This window comes from Prionailurus viverrinus, chromosome C1 (genome assembly GCF_022837055.1).
Source record: "Prionailurus viverrinus isolate Anna chromosome C1, UM_Priviv_1.0, whole genome shotgun sequence".
NCBI lineage: Eukaryota > Metazoa > Chordata > Mammalia > Carnivora > Felidae > Prionailurus > Prionailurus viverrinus.
This window is the reverse complement of record NC_062568.1, coordinates 34,343,187-34,362,394: the sequence shown is the minus strand read 5'-3', so window position 1 is coordinate 34,362,394 and position 19,208 is coordinate 34,343,187. Positions and strand designations below refer to the sequence as shown.

The window sequence follows — 19,208 nt, the reverse complement described above, 5'->3', positions numbered from 1 at the left end:
CCAATTTTCCCTGCAGCTCCTTAGTGTTTGACTTGAGGCAGAATTCTAGGCATAGGCTATCCATCTTTGAGGTCTTGAAATTGAAAGGCCTTTTCACATGTTTTAGAGTTCAACAACTTTCCATGAAATCCCTGACAACATTTCCCATTTGGTCCATAGTCTGAATTGTTACGAAGATGAGAACAACATGACCAGATACTCTTATTCTCTCAGGATGATCCCAACAATAACCTAGCAGTAGAACAATAGTTTCAACCACTGGTTTAAGACTATAGGAGTAAGGGGAAAGATTGCTACTTTGCATTAGTTTGAACTTGGTTAGCTAGAGAATAATGTTAGGTTTCTAGGTCTCAAAGTTTTGTGATGATGAGTCCTCTAACTGCCAAAATCTCTTCTTCATCTCAATTATCTATTAATAGAACCAAATAATAGGCCAAATCACTCAGGTCCTGAACCCTAGGACCTTTGCTAAAGGAAGATGCCATGTGATGTTCATCACAGGTTGAAACACATCTTGACCCTTGGATCCATCACTGATTTCAAGCAGGAGGGATTTCAACAGTTCAGGCCCAACACTGCACACTTAGCACCAAGTCCATCGCTGATTTTGTTCTCCTGTTCTCAAACTTAGTATCACTTCTTAAAGGGACCAAGTCACCCTCCAAATTTCACCCCAAGTGCCTGCATTTCTTGTTCGTTCCCTGAATTTTTCCTTTTCTTTGAAACACGTTTTGTTCTTGCCAGTCCCCCTCCCTCGTTACATTCAAAACAGCACACTATAGACCATGTTCTGCACTTGATTTTTTCCCTTACTACATCCTGGACACTTTACACATTAGCGCATTGAGATTGTGTTCATTTGGATTTTACCGCTCTGTAGTATTCCACTGTGTGAATGAATGTACTATAACTTTTTGATATGGTCCATAATTGATGGACACTTGGTTGTTTCCAGTCTTTTATCAACAAATGCCACAACAAAGAACATCATACCTATATCGTTTCCTACATTTTCAGGTGTATCTGTAGGCTAAGGTCTCAGAAGTCAGATTGCTGGACTCAAATGTCAACAAAAATTTAATTTTGATAGCTGAATTCCCCCTCAGAAGAGTATCCATTTCTCCAAGCCTTGCCAACTAAATGTGATGGCAATATGTTGGAATTTTGCCAATCTGATAGGAAATAGAAGGATTTCTCAGTGCAGTGTTTATTTCAATCTCTTTCCATTTCTCTTGTGAGTTAGATTAAGCACCTTTTTAATGCATTCAGGAGTGATGGAACTTCTATCTTCTGAATCCTTTGGGTAAGTGAATCCAAATTTCAATCTAGGGCTCACCTTAGTCAAATCATGAATTTTAAAAAATTCATTTTATATTTTAACATAAGCTTCACTTAGACTTCCTTTTATATTCAACTACTGTCATTCATATTCTATGATAATTTCTACATATATATACATACACACACACACACTTTACACATGTGTCTTCATATATACATACTGTTTTTCAAGCAAAAATACCTGTGTGCTGCATAGGTTATAATTGCATTGCAAATGATATCTCTGACATTAAGTGGGTTCTATAAATCTAACTACTCAAAGACATGAACTTGCACATTCCCATCTACAGAGCATCCCCTTCAGGTTTCCACACATGCATTTTTACAGCCATTCGGATGATTTTTGCATTACCATTCCCTAACCCACTGCCACACATAGAGATGTCCTATACTTTCAAGACCTGCTGAGATTCAGGCCAAATGACTGTTACCTAGAGGAAAGATGCCCTGTATATTCAACACTGGCTCCTACTCCGAGAGGCAGTACTCTTGACTGCCCACCACTCAACATTCACTTAGAAAAGGTGACTCATGTCTACAAGGGCAACTTTGGAGTTTGCTACCCATAGGAGGCAAAGCTTCTTTCTCATTTGTCTCTATCCTGGATTCTCTGAGGTTTGCTTCAGTTGCTGCTACTAATACCTCTGCCACCATGAACATGGACACCAATTTGGGGCACATCCATTCTTTATTGTGGTTTCATCTCCACTTTGGAACTTTTTCTTCCCTTTCCTCCTCTCAGTTTGTCTCTTGCAAACTTCTGACATCGTCCAACAAAGTGTAGCCCTTTATGGAAAATACGAGGCACTGAAGCCTGGCCTCCTAGCCTCCAGCACTACGTGTGGGTGGATATAAAAGAAAATGGCTCTGGTGGTATGGTGAAAATGAAATGTATTCCTGCATGCCAGCGTCCCTTGTGAAAGTGACACACTACATAATACGACCTCATTACTGCATGCAAAATTAAACCATGAGTCTTTTCAGGAAGAAGTATTTGAGCCCCAGTATCCAAAAGAAAAGAAATGAGAAAAACACAGGCAAGGAGATAACCTCTCCCCATTCCAAAAGCCAAATTCAAGTGGTCAAGAAATCTACATTATAACAATGGAAAGCCAAAAGGATGCCCTTTCTGACAATCTGCAGTCTGACCAGCAAAACCATTTTTGTGCTATGTACGTGTATACATTGTATGGATACACATATGTATTTGGTGATAGGAGATATCCCAATGGGTGGTTATCATGTGTCTTTGGCTGGGCTGGTGGAAAGAAGGGCAGAGATAAGGAAAAGAAAGGCTGGTGGAAGTCAAGCAAAGTAAAAAATACTGGACTTAAATATACCTGATCACATTTACAGGTTTATATAAAGTTACATCTGCATAAAAAACTAGAATTAAAAAAAATTTTTTTTAATGTTTATTCATTTTTGAGAGAGAGAGAGCATGGGCAGGAGAGGAGCAGAGAGAGAGGGGGACACAGAATCCAAAGCAGGCTCAAGGCTCCGAGCTATCAGCACAGACCCCGATGTAGGGTCGAACCCATGAACAATGAGATCATGACCTGAGTTGAAGTTGGACGCTTAACTGACTGAGCCAACCAGGCACCCCTAGAATTTGTTTTTTAAAAAAGGCAGAAAGGGACAGAGTGAGGGAGGTGAGGGGCCTCGGACACCACACGTCATTTTACCTGTGGGAAAACAGAGACCTAGGGAGGGAGGACAAGGGGTGAACTAGAGAGCTTAAAATCAGATGGTGGCCAAGCTCCAGCAATCTTGGATGGCTTCGCTTCCTGGAACGGACCTCAGGGATAGCCCTAGTAGGGCTAGAAGGGGCATACTAAAGATCCTAACTTTGGGAAGAGTTCAGAGAAGTTGGTCAGTGAGGTGCCCCTAGCGTAGGTCCAGGGCTTTCCCAGGGGAAGACAACAGCTGCCTTCTGCAGCAGCCACAGCTCTTAATGCACTTCTAAAGACAGCAGCTTTCCTTTGGCTGGTTTTGGGAGGCAGAAACACGTGCTCATTTACTATGCCCTCCTGCCTGCAGAGCAATACATGGAACAAAACCCAGGAGACCCTGGAGAGCAGGTCACTTGTAACTGGGGCTGCAGTTGTGGGGGTTGAAATGGTTGGGGTGGGGTGGTGAGAATAGGCCCAGGCCACCTTGGAGACAAGGTGCCATCTCCTCTACCATAAGGCAGGGCCCATCCAGGTTCCGAGGTCCCTGAAGGGAAGCCTTCTTTAAGAAAAGTATGTATAGGGGCGCCTGGGTGGCTCAGTCGGTTAAGCATCCGACTTCGGCTCCGGTCATGATCTCACAGTTTGTGGGTTCGAGCCCCACATCGGGCTCTGTGCTGACAGCTCAGAGCCTGGAGTCCACTTCGGATTCTGTGTCTCCCTCTCTCTCTGCTCCTCACCCACTCATGCTCTGCCTCTCTCTCAAAAACAAACATTAAAAAAAAAAAAAAAAGAAGTATAAATCTGTATTACTTTTGTATATTTTATGAAAGCCTCTGTCCACAGGTGCATGTTGCTGGGATGCCCCACAGTGTCTTGGAAGAGGCCATACAAGGGGGCGGAATATGGAGCAGGAGTTTCTAAACTGCACGACCACCTGTCCTCAGCCCTAGGACCGAGGGTCCACAATGCCCACCAGCATCCACCTCCAGCCGTGCCAAGCACTTGCTATGTGTAGCTGGGCTGTCCCCACCGTGAGAGTGTCTGTGAGGTGATTCATAATCTCTATCAACTTGAAGACCCAGGAACTTCAACTCCTGCCATTCAGGTGGGTAATATTTACTAGGTTTCTACCCCGTTTAGGTGATTGTAGCAGCTAATTTCTGTGGGATTTAAAACACAGCATGACGATTCAGCCCTTTAACTGTGATTACCCCTTAAACTGTGTGTGGTAATGGGGTATGGGATATGGGGGTAGAATTGGGTTAGAGATAAAAGGCAATGTTCGTGTTTTACCCTACTTCTACATTGCTGATTTAAAACCATGTTTGAATACTGATGTTAAATATGTAGTTTATTGATTTGTAGTTAAATTAGTAAAAGAAATAATTAAGGTGTGACAAAATAGCTTTCATCACTCTTTTGAAAAGAAGCGCCATAAAGCCAGAAGTACTCACTTAAAAGTATTGTGCCACAAATCTAGTACAGCCAACATTGTAGGGTTTATTGCGTTCAAGTGATCCTTAATGTAATTGCTTGCAGCTAAAAAAGATTTCCTCCAAGGTTTTGGAAGAATTTCCATCCTGAAAAGAAAGAAAAAATAATCATTTATCTTTCAAAATCAAAAGAAAGTATTGTTATAGTGTCCTCTTTTGAATAATAATGGCTTCATTTTAATAAAAAGTATGACATATCCCTTGCTGTAACAACAAAACACATAATTATGTATTGAAATACATAAAGGTCATACTTTCTATGGTTCGGTATAATTTTAGAATAATTAACACATATGAAATTAGACTTGAATCTTTTTTTTTTTTTGAAGTTTTAAGTAATCTTGACGCCCAACATGGGACTCAAACTCATGACCTGAGATCAAGAGTCACATGCTCTTCTGACTGAGCCAGCCAGGTGCCCCATAGACTCGAATCTATAATATATAAGATAACTAATTTTTCCTTTAAATATTTGATCAAGTCCACAAATAGCTCATAATGATCAAATAGAAACAGAAGCAGAGTTTTTTCATGTTTTAAAAGAATTTCAAGACACTAAATGTTTAAGTTTTTCTGCTTTTTTTTAAAACATTTTAAGTACATAGTCCAGCCCACCTGTGGAAATCCCCTTGAACTTAACTGCTGTTAATGTGTAAAGGACACTTCCCAAATCACCAGCACTAATATCCTTATTTGAAGACATTTACTGCTTAACTCTTATGACTTGAATAGTCATCCTTAATATATTAAGGATTCGCCATTCTCATCTTTCAGAGTATATTTAAACATTTACATTTGATGCCTACAATTTTTTAATTCTCACTGATTTTAAACACTTAATCTTGTTTTATTATATAGTAAGCTTAATTCAGTTTTTCAGTTGTAGTCATATTACCTTTACAATTACAAAAGATGACGTTTGTCTTTCTCCAGGAGAAAAGCTGTTTTCCACAGAAGATATGTTGGAAGTGGCTACATATCTTTTTGTGGCTGTTATAGGAAAACAACCTGAGGCACTTTTAAATAACATGAAAGAAGAAAAACTGAATTGTTTACTAAACCATAAAAAACATAAGTTCTATTCTTTAAACTGTTTAAGAGATTTATTCCTAAATGTTAATTATTTTAGGAAAATATATAGCTAGTGGGTTTTTCTATTATATGTTCTATATTTTAATCTATGTAACAAATTGCAATATACTCTATATGTGCATATTTTTTGCAATGTTTGCACTGTGTTTTTACGCATTCCAATTGCCATCAAGCTTTTATACCACTATTATATGTGAAGCCTGTGCTAGTAGCCTTGGAAATACAAAGATCTGTATCAAGTTCTTTCACCAGGGTATTTATGTTTTAACCACATAGATATCATCTGTCTGTCTACCCATCTATCCCTGGATTTGTAAATGTAACATATTAGGGCTTAAATACATAAGTATAATAAGAATAATCAGTTGTGTATGAGGTACGTAAGTTGTAAGCATGTACATGAGAAAATATAACGAGTGTGTGAATCTATATACACCTACACAGGAATGGTCACATAATCAATATTCTTTGAGAAACTTGATCACTTACTCAGCACGATGGGGTGGAAGTTCATCTGGTTTTTTATCATCCTCTTTTTCTCTAGGATCTTTTAAAACAAAATCAACTAAAAAGAAAATTGAGAAGTTCTGGTAAATAACCTTATATTAATTACAGTATATTTCCAAGCAATTGCAAAACTAATTGCACTAAAATCAATTATTTAAATTATATTATTTAAAATAATGGAGTAATTTGTGCATTTATGAATATAAAAATATTTATGAGAAAAATCTGTAATGTGTGTGCCTTTGAGAGTATGTGTTCTCTTAACAATGTGTCCCTATTATTTCATTCGAAAATAATGATGGCTTTTAAAATTACATTTTCCTTTATAGCTATTCCACCAAAAGTAGTTCTCACTGAAGGTCAACAATACAATCATAGTAGTTTCCTTTCACTGAGGAAACATACATATTGTTTTGTTCTCTTTTAAGTTGCATAAAACAATCCAGTTATCAAATCAGTAAAGGGAGCTACACTTCAGCTTCTATCTTCTGTGGCCATATTAATTCACAGTTAACTCTAATTTTCCTGCCTGTCCTTTAAGATGCTCTAAAACGTAAATATGTTATCACCCCTCTGCTTAAAATCCTTTGGTGACTCTCCTTTAAGTTTGAATGCTTTAAAGAGACCTAGAAGGCCCTTCAGATTCTGTCCCCTTCCCAAATGCACCCTATGCTTTGGCCATCATGACCACTTGCAAGCCCAGAAGGGGCTTTCACATGTGTCTTCCAATGTTCACACCATTTCCTCTACTAAGCACACTCCCTAGCATTCAGTTTGTGTGTCAAGACGATTTAGGCACGTCCAGAGTTCTTCCTACCAAATCAGGCATGAGCTCTTCTCCCTTACAGCATGTCCTCTGTTTCCCTCCTCATTGTGCCTGCTATTTTGTAATTAGTGGTTTGCCCATCTCCCTCATTACAACGATGAGCTCCTTGGGGGCGAAGATTTGGCTTTTTCTCTTTACATTACCAGGACACTCAATAAGAGTCTCAAATCCAGTAAATTCCCTCCTACCCAAAAGGAATCCGGGCAACTCCAAAACATGATGATTTCTCCAGTTTTAAAGATGACATCAATTATATCAGGTTTATAATACCGATTAATTGGAGAACTTTTTCAAAAAATATATATTTGAGAAAGAGTGCATGAGCAGGGGAGGGGTAGAGAGAGAGGGGGCAGAGGATCCAAGGCAGACCCCCACTGACAGCAGCAAGCCCAGTGTGGGGCTCGAACTCACAGACCCTGAGATTGCGACCTGAGCCAAGTCGGATGCTCAACCAACAACTTTTAAGTATAGATGCGAAGGCCCTGCCTCCAGAGATTTTAATTCAGATGGGTTCAGAAATCAGGATGTTAAAAATTATTCTGATGATTAGTCAGCCTTAGAATCTATCAGTCTATGCCAGGACTCAGCTTGATTTTTATGTAAAGGGCTTGATTATAAATATAAAAAATACTTATATATTATTTATAATATTGATTATAAATTTAAAAATACAGAGACAAGGTGTCTATCACAACTATTCATCTCTGCTCTTTAAAAAAATTTTTTTAACATGTATTTATTTTTGAGAGAGCAAGACAGAGCATGAGTGGGGGAGGGGCAGAGAGAGAAGACAACACAAAATCTGAAGCAGGCCCGAGGCTCTGAGCTGTCAGCACAGACCCCGATGCGGAGCTCAAACTCACTGACCTCAAGATCATGACCTGAATCAAAGTCAGACGCTTAACCAACTGAGCCACCTAGGTGCGTCTCATCTCTGCTCTTATAGCTCAAAAGCAGCCACAAACCATATGCAAATGAATGTGTATAGCTATATCCCAATAAAACTTTATTTACAAAAACAGGCAGTGAGCCAGACTTGGACCTGTGAGCTGTAGTTTGCCAACCCCTGGTCCATAGCAACAATTTTTAGTTAATCACCTCCTGTCCTTTGCTGAGAAGATATAACCCTACAAAAAAAAAAAAAAAAAAAAAAGATGGATTTTTACTTTTTTTGCAGTACTTTATTAATGAAATTTGCCTAAGATCTCAAGCAATGAAATAGCAATGCAAGAAGCAGTATAATATAATAGTTTCAAGTATAGGTATTAACTTTCAGTTAATAAGACACATTCGAGTTAGAAAACAAAAATACTGATTTACCTATGGATTTTTTTACACTAAGAAGATAATCTTCTCTCATTTCATCAGATAATGCAAGTATGCTGTTAGTGAGGACTTTTAGATGTTGGGGGACTAAATTCAATACGTGCTCTAGCCAAGAATCTTCCATTGGGGCTACGTGGTCTGTATCAATTCCATGGTGAATATAATAGTAATATCTCTGCATATAGAAGATGGAGAAAAAAGATGGGTTTAGTCCTATAATTGTGTTCATCAAAAATAAAACTAGTGAGAAAAATCAAAGTTTTAGGAAAACAAAGTATTTACAAATCATAACAAAGTATTTGGTGCAATTCTTGGAGGCACTATTGGAGATCCCCTAAATTTAAAAAATACATGATGTTTCATGAAAATTAAAGCTCTTACCTCAGTTGATAACTATAAAATATCAAGTTATATTACCAAATATATAACATACTAAGCAGAACCCATGCTGAAGTAGAATTTAGTGCTTTATAAATATGTAAAGTGTGGTAAATTAATTTTCTTCTTTTATTATTGATAATCAAGTCCATCTTACAAGCTGCAAGTGAACCAGTATCCCTACACATTAAGCTCAGAAATCTATGACAGGATTTAGGAAACTTCCAATTGGCTTATTAATAGTCCATATTATAATTTTACAGCTGCTATTAAAGGTGTACATAAAATATTCATTTTAGGACATAATAGGATTTCTCTAGCAATGGACATTCAACTTTGATATATTTTCACTAATTTTTACATGTCACTTATGAGAAAAAATTTTAAACATCAAAATATTTTTTCAAAAACACTCTCAAATTAGTAATGTTAAAGTCTTTGATGTTTATGTTTAAAACAATTCTTCTGTATTTGAAATACTAGAAGAATTGTATTTCTAAAGTAAGTTAATATGTTTTGTGAAGTGTCCATTATGTAACTAAGATAGTTTCCCATAGAAGAATGAAGACACATAAAAGCTATACAAGACTGAGGCTCATTTTAACAAAGGGAGCAAATAAACCGGAGATTCTTTAATTGTGGTCTTAGGTGGCAAGGGAGACAAAGAGCTTAATCTAATAGAACAGATTAACACATATGAAATTAGACTTGAATCTTTTTTTTTTTTAAGTTTTAAGTAATCTTCACGCCCAACATGGGGCTCAAACTACATCCACAGAGTTCCACAAGAGAGGAGCGCAGAATAATCTCAAAAGTATAAAAGTATCTTCAAGTGCTTCCTTTACATTCAATGATAGCGACAAAAGAGACAGCCCATTACCAAGATGTCTTTCTCTATTGCAGAAGTGGTCAGTTTTGGAAATGTGCTTTCATCAGGGCTAGCTGAGTCTAAGACAGCATCTTGTTGCCTAAGAAAATGATAAACACACTATTCAACTAAACATGAAAGGCAGTCAGAATATACATTAATGGATATATAGCTGACCCTTGAACAACTCAACTTTGAACTGTACAAGTTCACTTATACATATTTTTTGTTGTACAGTGTTGTAAATGTATTTTTTTCCTAAGTATTTTTTTTAGCTTATTGTAAAACTACAGTATATAATATACATTAAAAATATGTGTGAAATGACTGTTTATATTATAAGGCTTCTAGTCAACAGTAGGCTATTAATAGTCAAGTTTTTGGAGAGTCAAAAGCTATACATGAATTTTCAACTGCGGCGGGGTCAGTGCCTCTAACCCCTGTTGTTCAAGGGTCAACTATAAAAAAATCAGAACTGTTTCCTATTAAATCATTAGAATGAGCTGTTGAGTATTTTATTTATAGTGCACATAATACATATTTGTTTGATACCACATTCTTCCCAGAACGCTTCCTCTTTATTCATAGAGATAGTTACAGTGGAAGTGATTCCAAGACCTAATTCAGAGGCTACATTCTTCTTGATGGGCTTTGCTCATTCTTCCTCATGACTCCAAACTCTCTCTCTTCTTTGAAATTTTTTTATTTTTTATTTATTTTTTTTTCAACGTTTATTTATTTTTGGGACAGAGAGAGACAGAGCATGAACGGGGGAGGGGCAGAGAGAGAGGGAGACACAGAATCGGAAACAGGCTCCAGGCTCTGAGCCATCAGCCCAGAGCCTGACACGGGGCTCGAACTCATGGACCGCGAGATCGTGACCTGGTTGAAGTCGGACGCTTAACCGACTGCGCCACCCAGGTGCCCCAACTCTTCTTTGAAATTCTATAGGAGTACTCTTGCAGTATTACTAAAATATTTATAGTTATTTATAAATAAGGGATTTAAAAGAGCACTGGTGGAAAATATTATAAATGTAGACACAGATAAATTCTTGAAAAAATCATTTCTCAGATATCTAAAGATATATAATACAAGCTAGCAAAGAGTAACATAGCTTATACATTCCTATGTATTTATTATTGGCTAACTGTTCATTAAATACTACAGGGTTGAGAGCTATAATTCAGTTCAAACTCTATACCAGATATGAGCCACATTTTATGACTTCTTCTGGGGCACCACTGTGGAGAAAGACATAGTTCACATCTTCATGAAAAATAACAAGTTGTTCTGGGATGGCTTTAACTTCTTTATCATTAAATGTATCATGCTCTAGATCCCAAGTTCATCTGAGATGGATACAGGTCAGTGATGCTATATAATAAAATATTCCCTCCCACTAACTACCCAGTGAGTGGAGACTGGAGGCTTATTGAACATCTGTCTGAGATACCATACTAAGATAGATACCAGGATGCATCATCTAAATTATTCTGTCTTTTGCAAATCCAGGAGTCAAATACTTTGTGAACTTTATACTCATTTTTTCAATTACGTGGATCAGGGAAAAGAGTCAATGCAATAGCTCAGGTAATGTCTTAGTTTAATTCAGTACATAGTAGATGCTTAACAAATGTTTATCAGACATTTGGGAACAAGAATATAAAAGGAGCAGTGGAAGATCTTCAAGGTATTCTACACTTGGAATGAGAAGGGTTGACTATTCTAATTATAAAAAAAGTCATCTCATTATTTTGATTATACAGTCAAGAGGTACTAATGCAACAGTAATGGACTTCAAGAATCAGGACATCTGCATGCAGATTCTGCCACCATAATGTATATGATCTTAATAACTGTGTTGTTCATGTTTTTAATGGAAGAAAGTCTCCTGTTATTTACCTTGCTAAACCCAGAGAGTCCAACAAGCTTCATCCTCAGTGTGAGTAATGCCTGCCTAGAAGAGTGCAGTAAGGTCAGGGAAGGTGAGGAGGAAGTTGGGGGCTATAGGGCCAGCTGCACAAGTTATTGCAGTCATAATGAAGATCCTTTCAGCTCTAAAACTCTGGGATTCAATCATTCCATGGCTATAGGCTAAGATTCTGCTCTCTAGAAACAATAATGAAAACTTTTTATTGATCACCTAGTCAGGCCCTCAACATTTTCACATGTTATCTCTAATCCTCACACCTATTGTTAGAAGAGACAGAGAAATCATCACGGATGAGAAACTGAATGTCAGAGAGATTAAATAGCTTCCCCTTTGTGTTTGTTAATTAAGTACAAACAACAAGGATTTGTTCATCCATATGTGCTTTCAAACTGCCATGCTCTTTCCAGCAGAACAATATTCCTTTCAGAAATAAATCTAAAGGTGACACTTCACCTGACTAAAGAGAAAATATGATGTACCTCATTTCCTAAAAATGAAAAAACTATATTGATTTTCTTTATTAATTCAATAGAGATATTGAGTCAAGATGGTGGCAAAAACATCCCTTTTTTTCAAGTTTCCTCATGAAAATGGCAGTAATTTTAACCAAGGACTGTAAAGAGACTAGAGGATCATCAGTTGAGATATTTCAACAAATTTCTGGAACATGAAAAGAAGAGAGAAGACAGATAAAACAGTTGAAAACACCATAGCCCATAACTCATGTAAGAAGACAACCAATCTGCCTACGAGATCCTTAGGAAAGGCTCTGATCTTGGAGTCGGCAGGTACCAAAGGGGAAAATGAGTAGAATGGCTGTAAATAAGGAACTTATTTTTTTTTTTAACGTTTATTTATTTTTGAGACAGAGAGAGACAGAGCATGAATGAGGGAGGGTCAGAGAGAGGGAGACACAGAATCTGAAACAGGCTCCAGGCTCTGAGCTGTCAGCACAGAGCCCGACACGGGGCTCGAACTCACGGACCGTGATATCATGACCTGAGCCGAAGTCGGACACTTAACCGACCAAGCCACCCAGGCGCCCCAAAGGAACTTATTTTCTGAACTTTATGCCAGCAAATTAGACAACTTCTGTGAAAATAGATTCCTAAAAAGCAAAAATACCAAACATGACTCAAGAAGAAATAGAAAATCTGGATATATAACAAGTAAACTAATTGAAGGAGTAATTAATAATCTTCCCACAAAGAAAACTTCAGGTCTGGTTGGCTTCAAAAAGTTCCATCAAACAAGGATGAAACAATACCAATTCTACCTAAACTCATTCAGAAAAGAGAGGAGGTAAAAACACTTCCCAAATCATTTTGAGGCCTACAGCCAAAGACATGACAATAAAAGTACAGACCCATATCATTCATTAGTATGGACTTGAAAACCTTGAACACAATATTAGCAAATCAAATCCAGCAACACACAAAAAGGATTGTACATAATGACTAAGTGAAAGGGATGTAAGCTTTAACCTGAAAGGCAGTTAATATACTATACTGAAAGATTAAAGGACAAAAACGAATTCTCATTTCAATGGACACTGAAAAAGCACTGGACAAAAATCCAGCATCCATTTACAGTAACATCTCTCAACCAACTAGGAAAAGAAGCAATCTTTTTAACTTGATAAAGGGTATGTGAAAAACCTACAAGTAACATCCTACATAAATGTGAAAGACTGAATAGTTTCCCACTAAGACTGGGAAGTCCACTATCACCAATCCAATTTCAAAATATACTGAAGAACCTAACAAGCACAAAATGGAAAGGGAGAAAGATGGAAGACACTGGACATGAAGTAAAACTGTATTTGTAAACAACATAATTGTATACATAGGAATTCTAGGATATCTTTTAAAAAGCTCCAGAACTAGTAAGCAAGTTTAGTAAGGTCTTACAGATAGGAGATCAGTAAGTAAAAATCAGTTGATTTTTCTGCATACTGGCCAAGAACAATCCAAAAATTAAATAATTCCATTCACATCAAAAAGTACTGAAGATCTTTTTAAAAGAAGTACAAGACATATATTACAAACACAAGACATTGCATTGCAAAGAGCAATTAAAGAAAAACTAAATAAAAAGTTCATGTTTATGGACTAGAAGATTCAATATTATTAAAATGGCAATCATCATAAAATCAATCTACAAATTGAATACAATGACTACTAAATCCTAGTAGGCTTTTTTTTTTTAACGTTTATTTATTTTTGAGACAGAGAGAGACAGAGGGTGAGTGGGGGAGGGGCAGAGAGAGAGAGAGGGAGACACAGAATCTGAAACAGGCTCCAGGCTCTGAGCTGTCGGCACAGAGCCTGACGCGGGGGTCGAACTCACAAGCCGTAAGATCATGACCTGAGCCGAAGTCAGACGCTTAGCCAACTGAGCCACCCAGGCGCCCCAAGGGTTTTTTTTTTAAACAGAAACTGACAAGCTGGTCTTAAAATGTATATGAAAATGCAAAAGACCTAGAATAGCCAAAGCCATTTTGAAATAGGATAATAAATGTTATGGACTTAAACTATCTAATTTCAAACTTTACCATAAAGTTTAAGTGATCAAGACAGAATAGTAGTGGTGTAAACATGGAAATATAGACCAATGGACCAGAAACAGAACCCCATATATAGTCAAATGATTTTTGACAAAGGTGCCAACCTAATTCAATGGGAATAGTCTTTTCAACAAAGGGGGCTGAAACATTTAGATATCTATATGCAAAAAATTGAACCTCAACCCTATCTCATATGATAAACTAAATCATGCACATAAATATAAGAGGTAAAACTATTTTAAGAATAAACTAAGAAAACATAGAAAATCTTGTGACAGAAAAGGATTCTTAGATATGACTCCAAAAACATCAACCAAAGAAAGAATTAATAAATGTGAGCTTCATCAAAATTTTAAACTTTCACTTTCCAAAAAATGCCATTAAGAAAATGAAAAGATAAGTCACAGCCTGGAAGAAAATATTTTCAAAAGATAGATCTAATAAAAGACTTGCATAGGAAATATTTCAAGCACTTGTACAATGCATTAGTAGAAAGATAAACAACCCAATTTTTTAAAAGTGGACAAAAGATTCAAATACACATTTCAAAGAAATTACATGAATGTCAAACAACCACCAGAAAAGATGCCCATAATCATTAGTCATTAGGGGCATATAATTTTAAAGCCACAATGAGATAAAATAACACATCTACTAGAATGGCTAGAATAGGCAAAACAAAACAAAAAAAGTGTGGACAAGGATGTGGAAAAACTAGAAACCTCTTTGTACACTGCTTGTGAGATTGTCAAATGGTGTAGCCACTTGGAAAACAGTTCAGCAATGTCTTTAAAAGTTAAACATAGGGGCGCCTGGGTGGTTCAGTCGGTTAAGCGTCCGACTTCAGCCCGGGTCACGATCTCGCGGTCCGTGAGTTCAAGCCCCGCGTCGGGCTCTGGGCTGTTGGCTCAGAGCCTGGAGCCTGTTTCCGATTCTGTGTCTCCCTCTCTCTCTGCCCCTCCCCTGTTCATGCTCTGTCTCTCTCTGTCTCAAAAATAAATAAACGTTAAAAAAAAAAAATTAAAAAAAAAAAAAAAGTTAAACATATACCTACTATACAATCATTTCTGTAATTTGGCATCTAGCCAGGAGAAATGAAAACATATCCACAAAAAGACTTGCACTCAAATATTCGTTCATAGTAGCACTTTCAAATAGCCCAAAACTACAAAAATAAACAAAACGAGGGGCGCCTGGGTGGCGCAGTCGGATAAGCGTCCGACTTCAGCCAGGTCACGATCTCGCGGTCTGTGAGTTCGAGCCCCGCGTCAGGCTCTGGGCTGATGGCTCGGAGCCTGGAGCCTGTTTCCGATTCTGTGTCTCCCTCTCTCTCTGCCCCTCCCCCGTTCATGCTCTGTCTCTCTCTGTCCCAAAAATGAATGAACGTTGAAAAAAAAAATTTTTAAATAAACAAAACAAATGGATTAAAAAAACATTCTAGGAATCCGTTTATATAAAATTTTAGAAAGGATAAAACTATAAAAACAGAACACAGATCAATAATTGCCTGGGGCAACCAGTGGTAGAGAGAATTAATGGAAACGGACAAAATATTTATGGATGATGAAAATATTCTAAACCTAGATTTTGGTTAAGGTTGAACTGTAGGAATTTCCTAAAATTCATTCAATTGTACACTTAACCTTGAGGAATTTAATGGTATGTAAGTTATATCTCAAAGAAGCCGTTTTTAAGCCTCTCTAGAAGGCTTTGAAAATAAAATATTCAGGAAAAGAAAGACAGGTTGACAGAGTACAAATACAGAGTGCAAATAAAGTAATGACAAATAGAGTGATGTAGGCTTCTCATCAACAATGATACAAGTCATGGTGGCTACAGTTGATAGTACTCTATTATATGACTGAAATTTGCTAAAAGTAGAACTTAGGCGTTCTCACACACACACACAAAAAGGTGAAGATGTGAGATGATGGATGTGTTAACTAACTTGACTGTGGGGATCCTTTCACAATATATACGTATATTCTCACATCGTACACTTTAAACATATTCCAATTTTATTTGTCAATTATATCTTAATAAAGCTGGGGAAAAAACAATACATAAAATAAAAATATTAACCAATTTTTTTTGTCTTTTAAAGTTTATTTATTTTGAGAGATAAAGAGAACATGTGTGTGCAACCTGAAGAAGGGGCAGAGAGAGAGGGAGAGAGAAAATCCCAAGCAGGCTCCATGCTGTCAGCACAGAGCCCAACACTGAGCTCGATCCCATGGACTGTGAGATCATGACCTGAGCAGAAATCAAGACTCAGACACTTAACTGACTTAGCCACCCAGGCGCCCTGGCTAATATTTTTCACCCAAAGTTTTCAGATATAAGGTAAAAATTGCAATTATCCTTTCATTTTGTAGCCAGCTTTGTCATTAATTCAGGGGTAAGGACAAAACAGAGACCTTTACAGAGATGAGTGTCTCAAGTTAACTCCCCGTAGATTCTCACTGAAACAACTACTGAAGGATGAACTTCAGCAAAACAGAAAATGCACCCAGAAGAGTAGAATGCAAAGGCAATTTTCCAAGAAATTAGAAAACATGTTAGTAAATCTCAGCGTTAAGAAAAAAAGTATGGGGAATATAAGGACCTGGTAGAACTAAAATATTATAAAAATATTAGTAGAAATAAAATGAAGAATGATCACATGGAGAATGCCAAGGAAAGTTTAGAGCTAAGTTAGAGCAGTCCAAGATCCCTTTGTGTTGTTCAGGGGCAAGACAGATAAAATTGAATTTTAAACGTTGAAAAGTATAAATTACAATATGTGGTTTTAAATATTAGGGTAACCAGGGGTGCCTGGGTGGCTCAGTCGGAAAAGCATCCAACTTCAGCTCCGGTCATTATCTCAAGGTCCGTGAGTTCGAGCCCCGCGTCGGGCTCTGTACTGACAGCTCAGAGCCTGGAGCCTGCTTTGGTTTCTGTGTCTCCCTCTCTCCGCCCCTCCCCTGCTTGCACTCTCTCTCTCAAAAATAAACATTCAAAAATATTAAAAATAAATAAATGTTAGGGTAACCACTGTGTTTGATACCTTTTAAGCCAATAGAAATAAAGGGAGAAGAGAGAAAATTCAATTCAATAGAAAGCAGAAAAAAGAAGAAAAAAGAAGCAAAGGCAAAATAGTAAATATATAGTAAACGCAAAGTACAAAATAAATTGGTAGAAGCACACATGTATATGAAATGCCAACAACTATAAATGGGATTAAACATAATACTAAAGTATAGAAACTCTAAGATTGAATTTCAATATATCTATCCATATCCTATTTATAAAAGGCATAACTAAAAAATGACATAAAATGGCTAAAAAGAGACTACTGTTTCTTTTACTACAACAACAAAGATAATCTGAAAAACCTCCCAGTACCATTCTATAAATGTTGGAGAATATGGCACGTTCCTTTTGAATGCATAGATGAGCTCACAAAAAAAAAAAGAAAGGAAATACTCAGGAGAAAAAAAAATGGAATGGCAATCATCAAAATCCTGAGGCTACATTTATGGGGTCCAGGGCCTTGGACTTTAAAGCCCATGTCAATCAGGAGGTGAGGAGATGATTCCATAGGGCTGAGTGAAATGAAGAATTCAAAGTGAGGCCCCTTGTGTGAAGCTAAAACCCAAGACCAGCTCTATCCTCAAGCAGATAAGGACCAGAAGTGACAGGCACAGGAAGTTGTGTCAAGAAAGATCATCTGTCTTAGCCAGGATGCTGGGCACAGAAAAAGTTGCTTCCAAGACTTTGTAAGCTACCCAGCCCATGGTTTGGGGTTTTGATTTCACATGGTTTGTGGAACGCAAGAGTGCTTAATCCAAAAAAGTGGGCCAAGCTGGTAAGATCCTACGGGCAAAGGCAAACTTCAAACAACTCTAGCAGAGGTGCACACCTGCAAGCCGGCTGCACAGGGCTCCCACAAAATCCCTTTGCCAGCCCACAGTACCCACTGTCCCCCTTTCAAGGTGGCCATTTGGCCACTAAAGTACCACATGGGGACAGTAAAACAGGAATCTGTGGGCAAGTTACTTCCTGCAACGTGTCATGAAATTATGTTCACAAATGGCAGCTTGGGTGCCTAGAGAGTCATAAACAAAGAGTGTAGCAGGCATCTAGCAAGAAGCAGTGAGGAAACAGGTAAAGAGGCACTAATGACTTATATCTGCACTGCTCTTCTAAGCGGACTTACAACTCAGAACTGGCAAGCCCAGCCCTGCTCACGAGGCTGATCGCTTCACCCCAATTCCTTGTTTTTCTAGACAAGGAGACCCCCAACACCACATTACCTGAGCAGAAGAGATGGGGGTGGGAGGAAACCCACACCTTATCTTCCACCAGCCACGGTGGCCATGAACGGAGCTCCCAGACATTGTGCTCCCTCAGCCAACATCAGCATTAACATCAGTACCTTTTTCATTTGTGATATTTAATAAGTGAGACACACTTCATAGGGTTAAGCTCAGTCTTTATTTGTACTCTGACCTCACTCCAACAAGGCTTTGGGGCATCCTTAGAGATGCATGGAATTGTTATTCTTTTAGATAAAAAGTTACCTGGGGTTCTAACAAGGTTAACACATACTGCTTAGCTTATAGAACTTACATAATGACATTAACAAGAGTGCTTCTAAAGTTTTCTCGTTCTTTATGTGGAAATTTGCTCTTGGATTTGGAAGTAGATGGTCCAGCATAATTATCCTCCATTTGGTCTAGTATTTTGCCCTTTTTGCCAAAATGTTCCATGTATTCAGCTTGAATTATTTTTTTTTAAAAAAAGCATAAGTTAGTCATCTAAAAAGTAAGCTAAAACATTTAAGTGGTTAGAATAAAATGCTAAAGCAACTTTCAAGAAAAAGCTACACACTGTAAGTTCTCAAGTTACCGTAAGTACAATTACCTTTCTTTCAGTATTAGGAAGTTAAACATAATAGAAACCTTTGACTATTTCAAGAATATTCATTTATATTTTGATTAATATGCTAATAACTCTAATTTTCAATTAATTTACATAGAACCTTCTTAAAATGAAGATTAAAAATATGATTAAAATAACACAAAACTATCTCAAAATTTAAAGAACCATGATGAAAAAAATGTTAATATTCAATGTAATCAATCTGAGGACTCAATAAAATAAAAAGTAAAAAATATCAAAATGACTAATTTGGAAGCAAAATTTACAACTTATTAAAAT

The 19,208-nt window shown here is 37.3% G+C and overlaps 1 protein-coding gene across 5 annotated transcripts in view; it reads right to left on the bottom strand.

Moving 5' to 3' along the window:
* The window catches only part of DNAH7 (dynein axonemal heavy chain 7), a 276,184-nt gene that overhangs the window by 233,724 nt on the left and 23,252 nt on the right, over positions 1-19,208 (bottom strand). For all 5 annotated transcript variants that reach the window (XM_047873404.1, XM_047873407.1, XM_047873406.1 and 2 more), the window contains 5 exons: positions 18,618-18,765; positions 9,517-9,604; positions 8,253-8,433; positions 6,089-6,164; positions 4,469-4,594 (listed from right to left, as the gene is read on the bottom strand). In XM_047873404.1, the coding sequence (XP_047729360.1) occupies positions 4,469-4,594; positions 6,089-6,164; positions 8,253-8,433; positions 9,517-9,604; positions 18,618-18,765 (619 nt within the window). The remainder of the gene's footprint in view (positions 1-4,468; positions 4,595-6,088; positions 6,165-8,252; positions 8,434-9,516; positions 9,605-18,617; positions 18,766-19,208) is intronic.